Consider the following 19324-nt stretch of genomic DNA (forward strand, 5'->3'; position numbering starts at 1 on the left):
CCTCTTTTGAAACAAGTGCTTAATGCTTACGGCCCTAATCCATGTTCTCTCTACAATGCCAATTTCAACCTACTTTTTTTTATGCCAATGGCAAATCTCATCTTAAAGGTCCCTTGTGCACTTCAGATACTCACCTTCATTGTTTTTATGGGAAGCATGGCCATTTCATCCCCTTTGTGCAGCACTACAATTTGCTCTCTCACAAAGGGAGGACCCAGACTTCCAGACTGCGCTCTTGTCCTCTCACACAGAAGCTGCAGTTGAAGCCATTACCCCTTCACAGCAGGTATTAACAGTCTGTTCTCCCCATAACCAGACCCCCTAGTCTTTCTTTTATCTGAGTAGGAAAGGAAGGGTTTCAGCTAATACTTGACAGAGAGCATCTCCAACTTAACTGGGGGGTGGATGGAGAGCACATGAATAATTAAGATGAAGTTAAAAAGAAAGAAAAAAACCACCCATACACCATAGATCTTATATATGGATCACTGCTAGTTTTGCTATTACTTTCCCACATAAACAGTTTGCCTAGTTCACTTCTTATGGCCCCAGCAAACACAAAAGTGTCTTAGGAAGCGTTAGCTGGACTTGTTCGAAAAACACCACAAAGGTTATGGTAGACAAGGGATCCTAAACTTCCAGGCAGACTTTCAAGGTTGTAATTTACATTTGGTTTCTGCAGGCTTACAAAGGCCTAGTGACTAAGGTAGCAGACCTCAGAACTTAGTCATCAGCAAAAGGAATATAGAAAACAACGGAAGTTTTCTTTACAGTAGACCAACGGACCGGCAAAGCAAGCGCGTCAGAGACTAGTCTTTCAAGGGGTACAGCAGGAACAGTTTTTCTGGTTCTCACATCAGTCGCTGAGCAAGATGCAGGCAGCTTCCATAAACGTTTCCAGCAGTTACAACTGCCAGGAGGAAAAAAAAAGGGGGGGGGGGGGGGGAGGCCACAATCTTATTTGTATGTCTGGACGCCCAGTTTTTATCTTTTCCATCTCTACCTGTGCCCCAAAGCACAACCACTGATGCAAACAACTTCAGTACTCTCCTTTTATCTTGAGGGATTCTTCTATGTGGACCTGCAACCCAAGTGAAGTACAGCTGGCATGTGACACGCCAAAAGAAAAGTAGGTGCAAGTCAGAGAGATGATAGCATGCCAAACCCAACGCAGCACGCTGCAGCTCCAAAGTGAGCAAACCAGTAAGGCTGCTGCCTTGGGGCACTCGAAGGTAAAGGAATGTATATTACACAGAAACCAGGGCAACAAAACTGGCAGAGAAGCCACTGACACTTTACGCTGAACCTTAAAAAATAATTAAAAAAAAATTTTTAAAGTTACAGCTTCTTTGTAGCTTGTTCTACTACAGAAATGTCAATGGATTATTCTAAGTCAAACACAGCATATCCTTCCCTCTCTCCTCCCTCCACCCTCACATTGTTCCTGAACAAGTTATATTGAAGGAAGCACGGGGTTCTTCCTTTGTTTGTGAGCAAGAAAAAGAAGGAAAAAACCAACTTCCACTCAATGGCAAAACTAAACAGAAGCCAGGCTACTTAAAGTACTAAGTGTTCCCACACAACATTTACCCACCAACTTCAGATCTTTCAGCATAAAACCTAAACAAAAACAAAAGAGATTTAATATGCACTCCTCCACAGATCCAGAGTGAAGAAAAATAAAAAGGGCATAAAGGAACCCTGAGTGATAGACAGCATTTTCAGTTTAACATTACTGTGACGCACAAGGAGAATGTCAGGGTTGAGTTAGATACTACACTAGAAAACTATTCCCTGGAAAATCACATAGGTCTCATATCTCTACCCATAGGAAAATGCACATTGAAACACTCAGTAACTTAAAAGTCCTTGCTTCTATTCTTTTTCATGTCTTGTGTAATTTTGTACTGCAAGAGTCCTCTCCAGACCAGGAGTTCACTGCCAAAGCATCCAAGCAATCTAGCAGGAGAGACAAAAAGCTTCCTTTCGAACAACTGGACATTTATACCTCCCTTGTTTTTCTTCAGAATAGGAATACTTTTGCATTGGGTTTTTTTATTGGATGAATGGCTGGCAAATTTAAAGTCTTCTTCCTCGAAGCCAGTGGCTTATCATAACAAACGGATTAAATAGGTCCAACTTTCTCACTCTTTTTATTGATTAGCACTTGATCATTTCTTTATACGCCCTGCATCCTAAGATACTCTAAACCTACATTGTTTTTCCACAGTGTAATGCTCTTAAGCCTTTCAAGGCTCTTTTCCAATACTTGCTGCCTTCTTCACAATCTCCCACGAAAGGAAGATGAAAGCATATAGGAAAAGAAAAACATTACCTACACCCTTGCCTTAAAAGTGCTGCCATCACAGTATAACTATGACCTCATCTTATTTGAAGAGATCTCTTCTCATGTGCACTTGGGATCCAAATTATTTTAACATTCCCTTAGAAGTCAACAAGCTTTTATTGCACGTTACTACTGTCTACTCCGAAGAGCCAGAGCACACAACAGAAAGCAAGTAAGTTGTTATATCTCATTAAATACACCCTAGTTACATCCATTCAAACCACTAAAGGCAATGAGGTTGCACAGGAATCGCTTAGGTCACCCTCTGTAGACAACAGAGTTACACTCTTTTAATGAAGACATAAATTTGGCCTGCAGAAGCCTAACGACTCATAGCAACACATGGTAAGAAAGCAATGCAGCTCACTTCCCTCAGCTTGGACAAATCACAAAGTCTCCCAGCAACAGACCGAGGGGTTTTCTTTTCTTTGTTTTAAAACAAACTTTATTTCCTGTAAAAATTATTGATAAAAGCATAGCCCTACAAATGCCTTTTTTCAGAGATATTTTTGGCATGTATTGACTGAAACTGCCCTACAAGGTACTTTAATTTCAGTTCTAACTGAACATGAGGACTTCACAAGCAACTGATGAAGCACTTCAGAAAAAACAGAGTCCCCAAATGAAGGTAACCTGAATATAGCCCTGTTCCTGTTTTCTCTCACATGTGGTGTTTCCTATCATTATAGCAGCTTTGGTCAAGACTGCAAGTGGAATTTAGGAACTGTTCCTCCCAGTGACGTCTGCTTGTAATTAAGCCCTACTGATACTGCAGGGCTCAGCTTTCGTAAAGTTACAGGATGAACTCAAAAAGCCTGCCACATAATCATGTTATTTGAGTAAACTATGTATTTGTTTACTCTATTTTTAAAAAGTGAGAAGAGATCAGGTTTTGTTTTTCCTAATACTTGCTATCAGAAAGACATAAACCCTGTCATGCCAGATAAGAACAAAACAGGCAAGGATAATTTCACCCAGAGTCAAGATATCCATTAACTCTTTGACACTACAGACTGTACTGTAAAAACTGATTTCAGTAAAAGAGTTCTTATGTACAGAATTTACCATTACTGGAATTTCTGAAGGTGCATGCCAAGGGAGGCAAAGAACAAAGTCAAAGTAAGTCCAGTTAACAGCTTCAGTACAGCAATGACTCCGGCACACACATAACATCACTTCGGCAAGGAGGAGGAGGTGGCATTTGACAGTCACCTCCTGCCAAAGTCCTCAAGGGAGGTAAAACTGGTTCCAGCTTTGCTACAATGGCTTTAATTCTACACTTACTTTGTATCTTTCCCATTGGGAAGTAACGCAGAAAGTTGGTGGGGTTTTGTTGTTGTTGGTTTTGTTTTGTTTTTTTAATCAAGTGAGATGATCCTTTACTTGTTGGGGAGCAATCTATTTGTGTGGTAATTGGATAACTTGTTATGTGGACTACACACGACTAGAATAAAAGTTTAAGTTGCTAAAAAGCTTAAAATAAAACCACAAAATTCAACCTTCACTTCAGAAAGAGGTAACAAAAACACACAATCTACTCAAATCTTACTTTTCTGGCAGTGGTTGGTGGTCCAGCAGCGGTAGTTGTACTCATTGTTAATAGATGTCTTCTCACACAATGGCTTCTCTTCCATTGTTCCTGGACACAAGTCCCCACATTCCTTTGGAGGTTTATTCCCAACGATGTAGTTATTGGACACTGCATCTAGGATGAGAGACCAGTCCACAGTGGAGAGGTAACACAGGTCAGAGTTCTTCTCAATCCGTATGGCCCCGCGGGTTATGTTCCTCAAGTTGTGAAGCCCAATCTCTTTAAGATTTGTCATTTCAAAGATAACCAAGGCATAGTTGTAGAATAGGTTCCTCCCACGAATGACTGTGAGGTTGGGGAAGAGATCACTGAGGCTTTCCAAGCCTGCCACACGGAACAGCAGCAAATAGTCAGTTATGACAGTGAGCTTTGGGAAGCGGAAGTTGCGGTAATCCTCTGCTTTAGAGATGAGCAGAATCTGAAGGAAACCCTCAATTACCGTACAGTTCTCCAGGCGTTTCAGCTCATGGATATCATTGCGAATGTCAACATTTGGCCCGCAAACTGAAAAAGGAAAAGGAGAAAGGAAAGTTAGTAAATAAGGCATTTTTAAGCCTTTTGAAATTGGAATGCAGGATATTCTGGTGGCCATAAAATTTTTAACTTAAGTAGGTTGCAATGTTAAAAGAGGAAATGAGTACTTGATTTACACCTACATTGAGTATTCACCTCATTTAACCTCTCACTATAAACACTACCAGGACCAGCGCAGAGATGCAAGCGATCTATATTCTTCAGCAGAAAGAGAAATGTTGTTTTATTATTGCTGTTGAAAGGAGCTGCATTAGATTGAGGAACATAAAGATAAACCGAATGCATTTGCACACCCTGCTTCAAATTACATAATGACATATGTGACCAGACCAGGGGTTCAGCCATGACTCCAAACAAGTTAGGTAATATAGAGAGTGATCCACTGTGCATTACGTTACTAATTTACCCCCCACTCCCCTTAAGATGCATGCACATAAAGGGGAACACTTTCCAGAAAATTACAACTTATTTCTCAAATCACTCTTTCTTCCCAGGGTCACAAACCAAACTAGCCCTAATTCTTGAATGCTAGCCTTGCAATAGATCAGCAACAACACAAAATCCACGGAAAGCTGCTCAGCACTTCCTGCCACTGTGACTGCAAAGAAAAGAAAGCGCTTGGACTTGTAGCTAATACACTGAATTCCTGTTTGCATTTTCTAGTGAACCAAGTTTCACTGATTTTGGCACCAAGGTACAAAAAAGTTTCTTGAGTTCGAAGAAACACAGGATAAATTTATTTACAAGAACACACAGCATCACAGCAAGGAATTTCCCTTGAAAACAGCAGACTGGACTCAATGCACTCTCAAGAAAACAATGACCAAAAGGATTATTCTCTAATAAATCTATGTATTAGGTTTTTCCGTATTAGACATGTACCACAATAAAAATTGTAAAGGGGCTGGAAGAAAAAACTGTACTAATAATGTAATTAGACACCTAAAATGCACTTTGATGTAAAACAAAGAACTATGGAGTGTAGAGAGCTGTTGTTCTTGGAAACCCTCAGAGTTGGTCTTCTGTGGAAAACATGGAAAAAAGATTCCCTGGAATAGATAGTAAGTTGCTTGTAAGCAAACAAAGTAAAACGCCAATTTATTTCAGCAACCCAAAACTTAAGTAAACCCCAAGCAATTCAATTTTGTGGAAAGGTTCTCTTTTTATGCATGCTAGGCTTAATTATTTTAACATCTTTTCCTCCGACAAGGAAAAGGTCTAAACAAACACTGGAGCCAAAAAACTCAAATTCTAACCCAGACAAATTGTCCAGAGATTCAGAAATTGCACTGACAATAGAAAGCAGTCCTTCCATGCCACAACACTTATCTAAGGCTAATAACTTAAGTTAACAAAGGATCCAGAACATGAGCATGCTAAAACCACAGCAACTCTAATATCCAACAAGGACTTAAAGACTTTTAAGTCTTTAAAAGACTAAAGGACTTTCTTGTTAGAGGGACAACGTAAAAAAACAACAGGGTGAGATCTTTGTTAAGAAACAGATGTTTTCTACACAAACTATTACCTAATCTTCCTTCTGTAAAGATCCAAGCTGAAAGCAGAGGCTATTAAAATGTGCTTTGCTGCACTAGAAGCAGCTATGTGCAAGCAAGTTCATTCCCTAAACCTTTTAAAAAAAAAACAACAACAAAAAAAAACCAACCCAACCAAACACCACCAAAACTCAACAGTAACACTTGGCCATCACGACTAGTGACACGGGAAATCCCCATTTTAGTATATACTGACTACAGAACAATTGCATACTACTGCCGGGAATGTACGTCAAGGCTTTAACTTCAGGAAAACATTAAAAAAAAAGTGAATGGGTTGGACATTACCCAGCTTTAGAAGCCAGATGGGAGAATGGGAATGTTAAAGAACTCCAAGATAGTAGATGTGATAAGAGATGTACTGGTCACATGTGGCAGAAGTGTGGGCTTCTCTCCTGAATCTGTAGGCAAGACAACTTCTACCTAATTAAATTCCTTTAATAAGCTGTTACCCAGGTCTTCCTTTCAACTTCTGAAATTTTCTTCTAAAGCAACCAGTCCTCCACCCACCCTCAAGGGACAGTGCCCTCTGCCCAAAGCACAGCCTGACAATAACATGAGTATATTCACACTTTGACATTGGGCTTCTCTTTTTTTTAAGAAAGGCAAGTTAGAACACACAATGTTTTTCCAATTAAACTGTTTTGGTTTCTGTCTCTACCTGCTGGCGGGACAAGGTGAACGGTATGGTTCCTGTTATGGCAAAGCAAAAGTAGCAAAATTTGTTTTACTGCCATAAAATTTTAGAAAGCCTAACTGCTCCAAACCCTTTATTTTGTTAAAGAAATAAAATTTGCACTTGCGCTGACATTTTGTAGGCAAGGTTCCAGAGTGATGGGTTTAAAAACAGCTGAGTTACAATACCCTAAAGAACAATTTGTAAGAGAAATGGCAGCAACCGTTAACTAAAGCATTATATATCTGTTCACGCATCTTTTCTGAGGCTGGGCTTTAAAAGTCATATTGCTTTTAGCTTTATGTTTGTTTCAGCTTGAAAGTTACTTAATTTTAGCTATTTAATGCTTTTATAAATCAATGAGATTTCTAGAACTTTATGGCAAAAGTATGCACTCACTTGCCTCAATTATGAAACATCATCCCCTTAATACAGAAAAGGATAAAGTCCAGTGTGCTCTAATGTTAGAAATTGATTACAGATGAGTGTGCTGTTGAAGTTTTTGATTTAAGAACTTATTAGTTCATCTAGTGACTTATGTTTTGCAGAACTTCATGCATATAATGACAACTGCAGAGACCCAAACATGAAATAGGACAAGCATCTTGGTCCATACTGACATTTGGAAAAAACAGTTCCAATTAAAACATCTGCTTTGTTTTGTTGGGGGGGGTTAAGAAATTTCTTTGAAGTTCACATTGTTCACAAAAGTTAATTATACCACAATGCATCATCTTTTTCTTACATTTTTCTCGCTGCCCTGAAAAGGATTATATGAAAAACAAATTAATCAGAGCTCAAAGTCAACTACAGTTTCCATTTGGCTGTGCTGTGTTTTCTTTGGATCCCATTTTAGAGAAAGCGTATATGGACTTACAATATAAACTGGTCTGTCAGACAGAATAAAGTGCATATAAAATGCTCTTTAAAGCATTTATATTCCATTTAACAGTTTTTGATATTCCAGCTTATAGAGCTTTTTTAATATGACTAGTATAACTTGCCTTTGTTTCATGTTCAATTCAGAATTGGAAATTAACTATTATGTATTTATTTTGCTCACTAATAGAAAATAAAAATGCAACGTCTGTTTATTATCCTGCCCCAATAGTTTTGGGTAGATTATAAACACCCAGGATAATTATCAATAGTCAGATTCATGCTGTTTTCATTCAGCTGCTTACAGATTTCCAAGCCTTTCCTTAAACTGTCTATCATTTCTCAGACTTATTATAAACTAAGCACCTAATTCTGAGTGAGAAATGAATTCTTTAAAGAAATATATATGTATTTGTTTAAAAGATAACTCCCCAATACAGTAAAATACCAAAGAGAAGCGATGCATTCTTTACCTAGACAAACACAAGTGCCTCCTTGGAAGTAGCGCTTCAGTCCAAAAGTACTGAGCTTCACCTACCATCCAACAAGAAGCCCACTTATGCTCTTTTTTTCTGGGAGCATCCCAGGGGCAAGCTGCAGGCCGTGTGGATTTCCAAAGGTAATAGAAAAACCCACTCCACACTACAGTCTTTCTGAGGACCTGGAGTCCATTCCTAGTCAGAGGACAGATCCAAGCCTCATCATGTAACTGAGATGGGGTCAATGAACTACCAGGAAAAATGACTGCACATAACAGGTTCATACGATGAGAGTAATTAATGCAACCTGCAGCCCATTCCTTGATCTGGCAGATCTCCTAGCAAGTCTCCTTTCTAAGTGCTGCTCCAGGTTGGGGCACCAAGGAGCAGAACAGAGGCTGTGAAGAAACACGCACATTGCACAGCACATGGGTAGGGAGTAGACACTACTGAGTACACACAGACCGGACAGACTAAAGCAAAGCTGTGTGTGACACAACGAGCTGAGAGTACAGCGATCCAGTAGTTTCTTCTCAACCTTAACTATGATTTGCTAATGCTCATTTTGATCATAAAAACCATTTTGACATGGAGAAGAACCCTGCCACCTTGAGAAACACCTGCCATTTAATTATCATCTATCATCAAATAATCATTTATGCCATGCAGAAGGTCTTTTACTCTTTTTATATATCCACCAGTTATTTCAGGTCACTAGCTACTTGTAAAAGGACTTGCCTGTTGCCCTTCAGTGTTTTGAAGGAACCATTATTTTTGCAAAATGGCATGCTACGAAAGACAAATCAGCAGAAAGCCTGTTGTTCAATATTCAGCCTGTAATACAACTTCTGCTTGCTACAGCATGTCACAGCTGTACATATATTCATAGCAGTTAATTCGTTATCAATACTAAGGTGTTAGAGGGCAGGATTGACAGTTCACACATTCACTGTTTTTAATAAGAGAAGAATTCATTTCCTACAAGAAACCATTTCATCATGATGTAGTTCTTGCTTCCAAATTCTGTATTCCTCCCAGTTATCCCATTTAAAAGTTCTAAAGCAACACAACTGTTCAGGTTTTTCTTGAAAAAAAATACACACCCTGACATTTTAAGCCTTGCCTTTGGCTCTTTACTTTTTTGAGTAATGTTAAAAGGTCTACACTGAATGGTCTCAGTATCCTCTCAACTAGGAGAAGATGGAGCAACCATCACTATCTGGCTCTCTCAACACCAAAAAGTCTTAGACAAAGCAGCACCAAGGCAGCTCTGAGTCATCGAGTCAATCCAGCACAACCCTTTTGCAAGTCTAAAGCCTTTTCAACCTAAGTCTGCTCCAGCTGGGTCAGGCTTTCCCTAGCAACAGAGACTTGTTCAGCCCGTGCAGTCATTTACATTTCTGAAACGAGAATCAGGATACACTGCTTGCCATTAACATCTAACTAGCAATCTTGAAATCAACTCTCATTCACCTTTCTCCTGTTTTGTATACTCATGGCATCTTACCAAAGCAAGTTATGATTTCCTTTTGTTTCCCCCCCTTCTGACTTCCCTCCTGTGAAAATTGTTTCCTTTACTTCAGAGCAGAGATGTAAAGCTTTATCTTAAATAAGGAGCCTGGGTACTTTTTTTTTTTTTTTTTTTTTTTTAATGGAAAAGCTTAAGGTATCCCCTTACACTGGTTGCTGAAAGCAAGCGCTGAAGGTGCAGAAATTGTTCTAATTCCGTATCGTCTTCCTGCCCAGGGGTTAAAACACCCATTCTGATGACAAAGTCTGTGATCCACAAGGTTCAAAAGGGTTCTTTTAAGGGAGGACATGAGGTTGCTCAACTTCTCATCTACCCTGAAATTCTGTACAGTGGTAACAAGTACAGTATGTTACCATCAGCGCTATATGATTTCCTACACAAAGAAGGAACTACAAAGCTTAATACAAAAAACAATTGTGGCCAATTCTACTTTTAGAGAGTAGCTTGGTCATACCACCACTACAAGAAAAATCTCACTTTGCCAATAATAGCTTTTTCTGAGCGCACTCCACTTCAATGAGAGGTCTGCTTTCCCAGACAGCTACTGCTACTCTCTGGTCAGCTAAGAGCTGATGTTACTCAACACAGTAACATTGCTCTCTCCCAAACTCTTCTAATGAAAGAGACTTTACCAGGTCATCCTTCAGTAATGCCAGCTGAGAGCTGTGGGTCTTTCTGGAAGATCAGCACATCTTCTCAACAGTGTTGATATTTATTCCCAACAGAGCCGCTTCCTTTTCATCATGTGTTTTTTAGTTTTAATCTATGGCAGGTCCTTATAAAAAAAAAAAAGGGTCCAAAGCAGCTACTGAATACAGCTGCGGTCCAGCAGCCCTCATCCCAGATCCACAGCATGCAACATCCTTTTTAAGGCAAGCATCTCCAGAGTTCCCATCCCTCTCTCCTAACAACAAAGAACGCGGTTATTGCACTGGGTGGATTTAGATCTGTATAATGTATAACGGCCTGCATATTGACATGTTTACTATATACTGGATGAACTCAATAGAGGGGTTGTCTGGGACATTGGAAAAAAACCCAACGGCTCAAAGAACTTCCTGCAGACACTTGAAGGTTAAAGAATAACTTTGGCTGATGACAGCATCCTAATCTCCATGTTATCTGAAAAAGTGGTTTGAATCAGGTTAGGAAAAAGGAACTAAACATACGATAAAGCCCATCAGCAGATTTAAAAGGAGCCTCTTTTCTACATGACTGCAATTGCTCAGAAGAGAAGCAGGACGACACATCAGTGGTAAGAGAGAGGGAATAGTCTGAAAATGTTACGCCCATACAGATTATAAACAGGGAAAAGTAAAACTTGACCTTAACCTCTCTCTTCATTCTTACTGCTAAGTATTATGCTTGTTTTAAGAAAACCATCAGGACTGTCATACAGCCCTGAAGAAGAAAAATCTTTGTGTTCTTACTCAGTCATGGCTGAACAGAAAGGTACTACAGTCCACGGCCTGGTCTTAAGCCTAGTTTGTTCCTGTAGTTTCACTCCAAGACTTAGAAGGCAAAGGTAGTGTGCTGGTTTTGGCGGGGATAGAGTTAATTTTCTTCACAGTAGCTGGTATGGGGCTATGTTTTGGATTTGTGCTGAAAACAGTGTTGATAACACAGGGATGCTTTCGTTACTGCTGAGCAGTGCTTACACAGAGTCAAGGCCTTTCTCTTCTGCTCCTCACCCCACCCCACCCGCGAGGAGGCTGGGGGGGGGGGGGGGGGGCACAAGAAGCTGGGAGGGGACAGGGCTGGGACAGCAGACCCCAACTGACCAAAGGGCTATTCCACACCACATGGCATCATGCTCAGCATATAAAGCTGGGGAAGAAGAAGGAAGGGGGGGATGTTCAGAGTGATGGTGTTTTGTCTTCCCAAGTAACCATTACACGTGATGGAGCCCTGCTTTCCTGGAGATGGCTGAATGCCTGCCTGCCCATGGGAAGGAGTGAATGAATTCCTTGGTTTGCTTTGCTTGTGTGCGCAGCTTTTGCTTTACCTATTAAACTGTCTTTATCTCAACCCACGAGTTTTCTCACTTCTACTCTCCTGATTCTCTCCCCCATCCCACCAGGGGGGAGTGAGTGAGCAGCTGTGCGGTGTTCAGTTGCCGGCCGGGGTTAAACCACGGCAGTCCTTTTTGGTGCCCAACATGGGGCTCAAAGGGTTTAACATAATGACAGATTTGATTGGAATGTGCGAGATCGAAGTTATAGCTGTTACTGCTGTTTAGCTATTAATGGACAGGCTCCTGTGCTTGCCATGGGGCTTGCTTGCCTTACTGTATATTAGAGTCTAGTGCTCGTTAGTGGCTGTTTTTTGCTTTTGCTGCTTGCTGTACTGCTTATCATCTTACCCTGCTGTGCCTGGGAACATGTTGATAACTGCAATGGCCATGCGCCTGGGCTGGCAGACGGCCAGGGCATCACTGCTGTTTCTGTGCTGCTGTACTGGACAGGCTGGAACTCCAGTGTGAACTTGAGTCGAAGGGATTGTGACCTGTGGATGAGTCCACACAGGAGCAGGACACCCCGAAGCACCTGTGGGTAAGTCCACACCAGAGCAGCTACATCTCAAAGCATCTGTGGCTGTGATTATGTCTGTGCTGCAGCAGGTATACCTCTGAAGGGATTATGGCCCAAGAATAAGTCCACGCTGGAGAAGGCACACCTCGAAGCATCTGTGGCTGTGGATAAACCCATGCTACAGCAGGTACACCTTGAAGCATCAGTGGCTGTGCACGAGGTCATGCTGGAGCACCTCAAAGCATGTGGCCATGGATAAGCCCACGACAGAGCAGGTAAACCCCTGCAGGGACTGCAGCCACAGGTAAGGCCATGTTGGAACAGGTTCATTTCTGAAGGGACTGTGGCTGTGGGTAAGGCCATGCTGGAGCAGGTGCACCTGAAGGCAAGTGTGGCTGTGGATAAGTCTATGCAGCAGGAGGTATACCCCTGGAGAGACTGTGGCTCATAGATAAGGCTCCACTTGGAGCAGGTACACCCCTAAGGGACTGCAGTCTGTGAATAACTTCAAGCCGGAGCAAGGGCAAGGGAGGGAGTTCATTGCAATGTTAAACCCTGTGGTCTGGTCCAAAGGGACCAGGGGTGGACACTGTAATGGAAATACCTTTAAATTGTTGTAGCCCACGATTTGAGTTGCATGTTATGGGAATTACTATAGCAGGAACCACCTGAACCAATGAAGGACAAGCCTTACAAGAAGCAGCGCAAGTGCACCAGTGACCTGACCTGAGCTGGCTTTGGTGCCCAGTAACTCCACACAACACACCACCTCTCCTGTCCTGAGTGACCACCATAACAGACGGAGCCCAAAGTCATGGACTAAATGAACTCAACAGACTTTTGTGGACATTCCTGGACATTTTACAGACATTTCACAAGAGTGGTCCACAGACTACGGGAATGGTATCTGTGTATTGTATCAAAGTATGGGAAGGGAGGTGGTGGTTAATATGGATGTATTGGATAGTGTGAGACCTGAACATGACATAAATGGTATGGAATAAGGGGTGGAGAATGTGCTGGTTTTGGCTGGGATAGAGTTAATTTTCTTCACAGTAGCTGGTTTGGGGCTATGTTTTGGATCTGTGCTGAAAACAGTGTTGATAACACAGGGATGCTTTCGTTACTGCTGAGCAGTGCTTACACAGAGTCAAGGCCTTTCTTTTCTGCTCCTCACCCCACCCCACCCGCGAGGAGGCTGGGGGGGGCACAAGAAGCTGGGAGGGGACAGGGCTGGGACAGCAGACCCCAACTGACCAAAGGGCTATTCCACACCACATGGCATCATGCTCAGCATATAAAGCTGGGGAAGAAGAAAGAAGAGGGGGGGGTCTTCGGAGTGACGGTGTTTGTCTTCCCAAGTAACCGTCACACGTGATGGAGCCCTGCTTTTCTGGAGATGGCTGAACACCTGCCTGCCCATGGGAAGCAGTGAATGAATTCCTTGTTTTGCTTTGCTCGTGTGCATGGCTTTTGCTTTACCTGTTAAACTGTCTTTATCCCAACCCACGAGTTTTCTCACTTTCACTCTTCTGATTCTCTCCCCCATCCCACTGGGGGGGAGTGACCGAGCAGCTGTGTGGGGCTTAGTTGCCAGCTGGGGTTAAACCATGAGAGGCAGAAAGACTGAGAAGGAACCTATTAGCAACCACAATTTCCCTTCGAGCCCCAAAAAAGTTTCAGCATAGTTACACCAGCTGCAGACGCAGGGAAAAAAAAATTACTACAGAAGTCTACGGATTCTGTAATTGCATACTATGCAAAGAAGAAATTAAATGTGGAGTTCACAGAAATCAGTGGTTGGAGAGATTGCTTATGACACTTTACATTAACACAGGATTCCACCACCCACTGAGCTCTTGGTTTTGCCTTCGTAGTGACACTATGAATGAAATATATATTTTAGTGTCTTTAATGTACTTACACAACCTCCCACAAAATTTCTGTACTCTCTAAGCTCACCTATCCTGCATGTGTCACATCAATCACTAGATCTCTTCCCAGGGAAGCCAGCTTCTGTATTACCTCTTGGGATGTCAGAACTGGTAACACGGAGGGAACTAAATCTAGACCGCATGATTCAAGCTGTCTCCCTAACCACCGAACTATTCCTCTTCATCGAAATGCTACATAAACCACTTTATATCTACCAAGATTTTATGAAGTTACATCTCTCTGCATGGGGGCGGGGAGAATACATGAAAGGCACCCCACAATCCAGAAAACGTCAAACATTTTAGCATTTGCTAATCAAGTCCATAATGGAATTTAAATTTCTGTATTTCTAGCACTAGCACAACGCTGCCATCTTTGGTTTCTAAAACATGAAAAGGAATACTCAAACCCAAAAAAACCCAACTGTTTCCATTTGAATGTAAGTCTTGAGAACATTCTTGTTTACACATCTAAGGCCCAGGAAGAGGGCTAGAGGGCTTGGGGTTTTTCTTCATTTAATTAAAAGTTAAGCTTTGGAGGACAAAGCTATACCACTATGATCTTCTAAACACTCAAGGGACTGGAGATTATATTGCAATGTAGCTTGTCATTCTGAGAAATATAGTCCATTATCATTAATTTACCTTGTGTCACTCATCACTCCTAGCAACCTCTTACAGAATTCTTCTCTCCCAGATTTGGAAGGAAAAAGCGGTGTCACAAGAGGACAATCAAATTTGGCCCAAATACCTTAAAAAGTGACTGCATTCCCGTTCTCCACACATGTTCTCGTTGTCTCCCATAGCTCTTTGAAAAATACACACATCCTACTTTAATTTTCTCTTTTACCACTCTACTAACTATATATTCCCAATCCAAGGGCCACTGTGTTACCAAGCTGACCAGAACAAAACATTCACAAAAATAACACACAGAAGGACTACAACCCACATCACAAACTCAAACTGGCTCTTTCTTTTTGCTTTTGCAATTTCAGCTGTCATTGGCTAAAGATATCTCTGGTTCCACGAACTTCCTCCAACTTCCTCACAAGCTTACACAAAAAATTTTCAGAATAAATCACATTTCTGTCCCTCATCTCACTTGATTTCTCTCTGCCAACATTTTACTTTGAATGTCAACAGGAAGAGCAGCTTAGAAAAAATGGAGCCAACAAAATGAACTGAATCCCTTTAATAATATTGATTGATGCCTTCTCCACACAGCTCACCATAGTAAGTGGGTCTAGATTTAGCCTAGCTCACGTGAAAGCATCCTCATGACAAAGCCATCCCCAAATTAATCCTCTCTGACCAAGACTGCACTGACCCAGCACATCCCTCAGGGGTTCCTCTGAAGCCACATCTGTTACCTCCTACTACTGAAATAGCGTAACATGAGTGAGTGGCTCAGTTGCCGTGGATTTCTGTTCATCCTCGTGGGTACTAAGGGCAAAAACGGAGGAAGATATTGTACAGCTAATAACATTCAAGTGGCTGAGCCCCAGAACAGCTGGCTATCAAACCAAGTAAAAGTAGAACCAAACTTTTAACTCTGATCTGTAGTGCCCAGGTTATGGACAATGCCTGCAAGATTCTCTGCCACACAACCAAAGAAGAAGAAAAAAAGATAAAAAGCTAACAGGAAGATCAAACCTACAGTAAATTCCTCACCCATTAATGCCCAGTCAAACACTGAAAGCCATTATTTGAGCGTTATGGTTGGAGCTGAACACTCAAACCTCTGGCGAGATGCTTCTGTGTACTTACAAGGAAGGGAAAGCTGTTTGAAGCACCAGCTGAATGCAACTCCAGACTAATTCCACAAACTACACTGCAACACTTCAGAGTCACAGTATGGTCAAGTTTGCCAACTTGTGAGAAAATTGTCAAGTCGAACAAAAAAAACCTGCAGAAGCAAGCAGGTAATGCCTAAATCATTAAAGATGAGTACCATCCTCACAGGAAGAAAGACAGACTTCAAACCTCTGCACTTTCTTACCCTGCATTATCACTTTTCTGACAGCACCACAAAATAAGAGCATGCCATTCTATACAAAATACGTAACACAGAAGTGAGTAGGTGGCATGTTATGATCAATAACTATGAGAGTAAATCATTTTTTTTAACTGTGATAATAACGTTTAAACCCTATCCCAGTAGCTTCAGTCTAATGCCTGCTAAAGCAAAAATGGAAGACTGAAATTACAAGCTGTTTATAACACTGAATTTATGTTTCACAATCTGTGATGACAATAGAGCTTAACAGAAATTGTCTCTCCTGGGGACTGTTCTTCTCCACCTTTAAAAAAAATAGTTGTGTGCATGATTTTATTTATTTATTTTTAAAACAGTTGTCTACACATCCAAGTGACTCAGCAACTGGCTGACAGAAACCTATGGGATATACACTTAGGTAGCTGGGATAAGCAGCCAATTCTTCCAGAATGAAAATTCATCATGTGGCTGGGCTCAGCAGCTCACATTTAGGGAGACTTTACTATGCTTTTAGCTGCCTGCTGAGTTGCCATCCTGCAGTAATCTAGGAAACCCATCTCTCTTTCAAGTTTTGGGGGAATTTTTTGGGGGTTTTTTGGTTGGTTGGTTGGGTTTTTTTGGTTTTTTGGGTTGGGTTTTTTTGGGTTTGGTGGTTTTTTTGGTTTTTTTTTTGTTTTGTTTTGTTTTTTAATTTAAAAAAATGTCTGGCCAGCCAGGCCAGATCATTTAGGTTTCATTAGAAGCAAATTGACAAAACAGTATCATAACATATAATTGCATCCATAATGGTCAGTGAAAGGATTTAACAGAGTCATCAGGAAGTTCTAATTTTTTCTGTGGATCTAAGTGTAAGTCTGATGCAATTACTCTCAACAATATGCAACACATGGCTCTACTATCCTGTGCTAACCATCTCTTACATGATGAAACACAGAAATCCTGCATTCTCTGGCCTTCCATAGTAAAGCTTCTGTTTTAGCAAACTGAACTAAGACTTCCGTTAATCCAATATTTCCACCTGAACAGAGATTTAAGATAGTTTAAAAAAAAAAAATCATCTAATTGTACAGAAGAAAAAGACAGCACTGTGAAACTTCATTTAACAGAACAGGGAGCCCTCCCTTCACATGGCAGCTAGGCAGCTTAAAATCACATAGGTCGTGCTGTAACCTGCTTTCTCAAGGTAGTTAAAATATGACCAACTTGCAATCCCCAAGAAGGGCTTTAAAGGTATTAAATTACATATATGCAGGTGCTGTGGGGCTTTCCAGTCATGAGCTAACCAGATTGAAAGAAGCATCTTCCTCTCCAAATACAAGGTAAAACACGTGGGTTGGCACCAGAGACAAGGTGACTAGTAATTCAGGTCTTATCAACCAAAAACAGTTGTACCAGAACACAATTTAAGGCAAATATAAACCAAAGTAGCTATACCAGTAGGAGTTCTTATGTGAACTCACTTTTCTGGCCAATTGGATGCTTTTGATTTGCTTTTAGTATCACAAACACAGCCCAACCAAGGAAAGTGTCCTCTCTACTAGAATAGCAGCATTCACACAGGGTATTTATTGTCTCAGAGGCACCACAGCACAATAACCAGGACAAAAAAAGAAAAAAAAAAACAAACACCTCTATGATACCAGTCAATGTGAGTCTTGCCACAAACAAAGCACCCTTAATGCACACAGGTGAGAAGGAACCACATAAACAGGGTTAAGCATGGAAAACCAGAGCCCTTTCAGGCACAGTTAACTACCACAATTCCAAGGTTTTCATTTCTCTGAAGATAAAGAAAAGCTTCAAATCCTAAGTATAGGATTTTCAACATATCTATGCAGAACTTCTGTTCAGCAATTAATTGACCTTCACTGTAAAATAGTGAAAATGAAAAAGATATGAAAACTACATATACACCTTGTTAAAACCAGTGCCCACAGTGGTATACTCCCAGCCGCTTGTCCACACTTGGCTTTTAAGTTCAAGGTGACATTTCAGCCCATACTCTCCATTTTACATGTATATACTGCCCAAGACATTGGATTTCCAACCCTGTATACAGTTTTTAGATATTGCCTATAAGCACTGTGGGTGATGCACAATGTTGTAATTCTGGTTAACAAAACAGTTTAGGTATTAATCAGCCTAGCTGTACTAAGTTCTATTGCTTGGCAACTGCAATTATTGTCACAATACCCACTTTTATTAGGAGAGGATTGGAATAGTAGAGCAAGCAGCAGAATTATTATTCATCCTCTGGCAGGTACTTCTGGAGAGCCTGGGATGAAACAGGTTGCCCTAATGCATTTCTAACAAATCCACCCATGAGAAAACACTAGGTCCAAGTGGGTTCGAAAAATACAGCCACAGCATATTTCATACAGCAACTCATCATCAGGGATTATCTGTTCTGCTCTCCTTCTGAGCCAAAACTTGGGGGAAGAGTGTTGGAAGAAAGGGATGCAAGAAGTTATGGGAGATGGGACTTAGAGCCAAACCAAACAGCAAAATCAAACCTGGATGCTTGAGACACTCCCAGCTTAGGCACTCCCCTTCACTGGGATCTACAGCTGCACACAGTCATTCCAGAAGGTAAATCAAAGCAAGGCTGAGATGGAGATCTCTGTCTTCTTCATTATTTTTACCCTCTACCTTGTATACACAACCCACTCCTAGCTAAAGATACAGCTGGAGAACACATACTTAAGCGGAGTTTTGCTAACTCCCTGGTATTATTTCACTATTTGTTCTTGTCATGAGGATGATGAGATAAGAAATTAGATGAAATTTGAGCCAGAAAGAAGAGATGGATAACACCAAGGAGAGAAAAACAACCAAGTGAAAGAACAGAACAATGGACTAGCTCTAACCAATGTGATTCAATCGCTAATTTTCAGATGTCACTTAAATACATAAACATAATATTCTGACACAAAATTAAAGTTAACTATTTCATTTTGCACTTATATTTCAGGGGGGGAGGTTGTTGGTTTTTTTTTTACATTTATTGGGATTTAGTAACTACTAAATGATGCTGATTTTTCACTAAAAATGGCTTCTCTCTTCACTTGGTACTTTTGCTAAACCAAAAGATGAGTAATGTATTTACTTAGTACTAACATCTTTGTCCAATTCTACAGCTCTACATATATTTAGAACAATACAAAATTAGAAATTTGACCAAAATAAGGGAATGTTATGTGGGACACATTTTTTTAAAAAAGGTTTCAGTTTGGCTTTATAGTGGATATCTACAAAGGGAAATATACA

General features: G+C 40.9%; 1 protein-coding gene across 4 annotated transcripts in view; it reads right to left on the reverse strand.

The window, feature by feature from the left end:
- Positions 1-19324, reverse strand: part of IGF1R (insulin like growth factor 1 receptor) — a 192348-nt gene that overhangs the window by 152520 nt on the left and 20504 nt on the right. For all 4 annotated transcript variants that reach the window (XM_075506285.1, XM_075506284.1, XM_075506283.1 and 1 more), the window contains exon 2: positions 3897-4442. In XM_075506285.1, coding sequence (XP_075362400.1) covers positions 3897-4442 — 546 coding nt within the window. The remainder of the gene's footprint in view (positions 1-3896; positions 4443-19324) is intronic.

This window comes from Mycteria americana, chromosome 6 (assembly GCF_035582795.1).
Source record: "Mycteria americana isolate JAX WOST 10 ecotype Jacksonville Zoo and Gardens chromosome 6, USCA_MyAme_1.0, whole genome shotgun sequence".
Lineage (NCBI taxonomy): Eukaryota > Metazoa > Chordata > Aves > Ciconiiformes > Ciconiidae > Mycteria > Mycteria americana.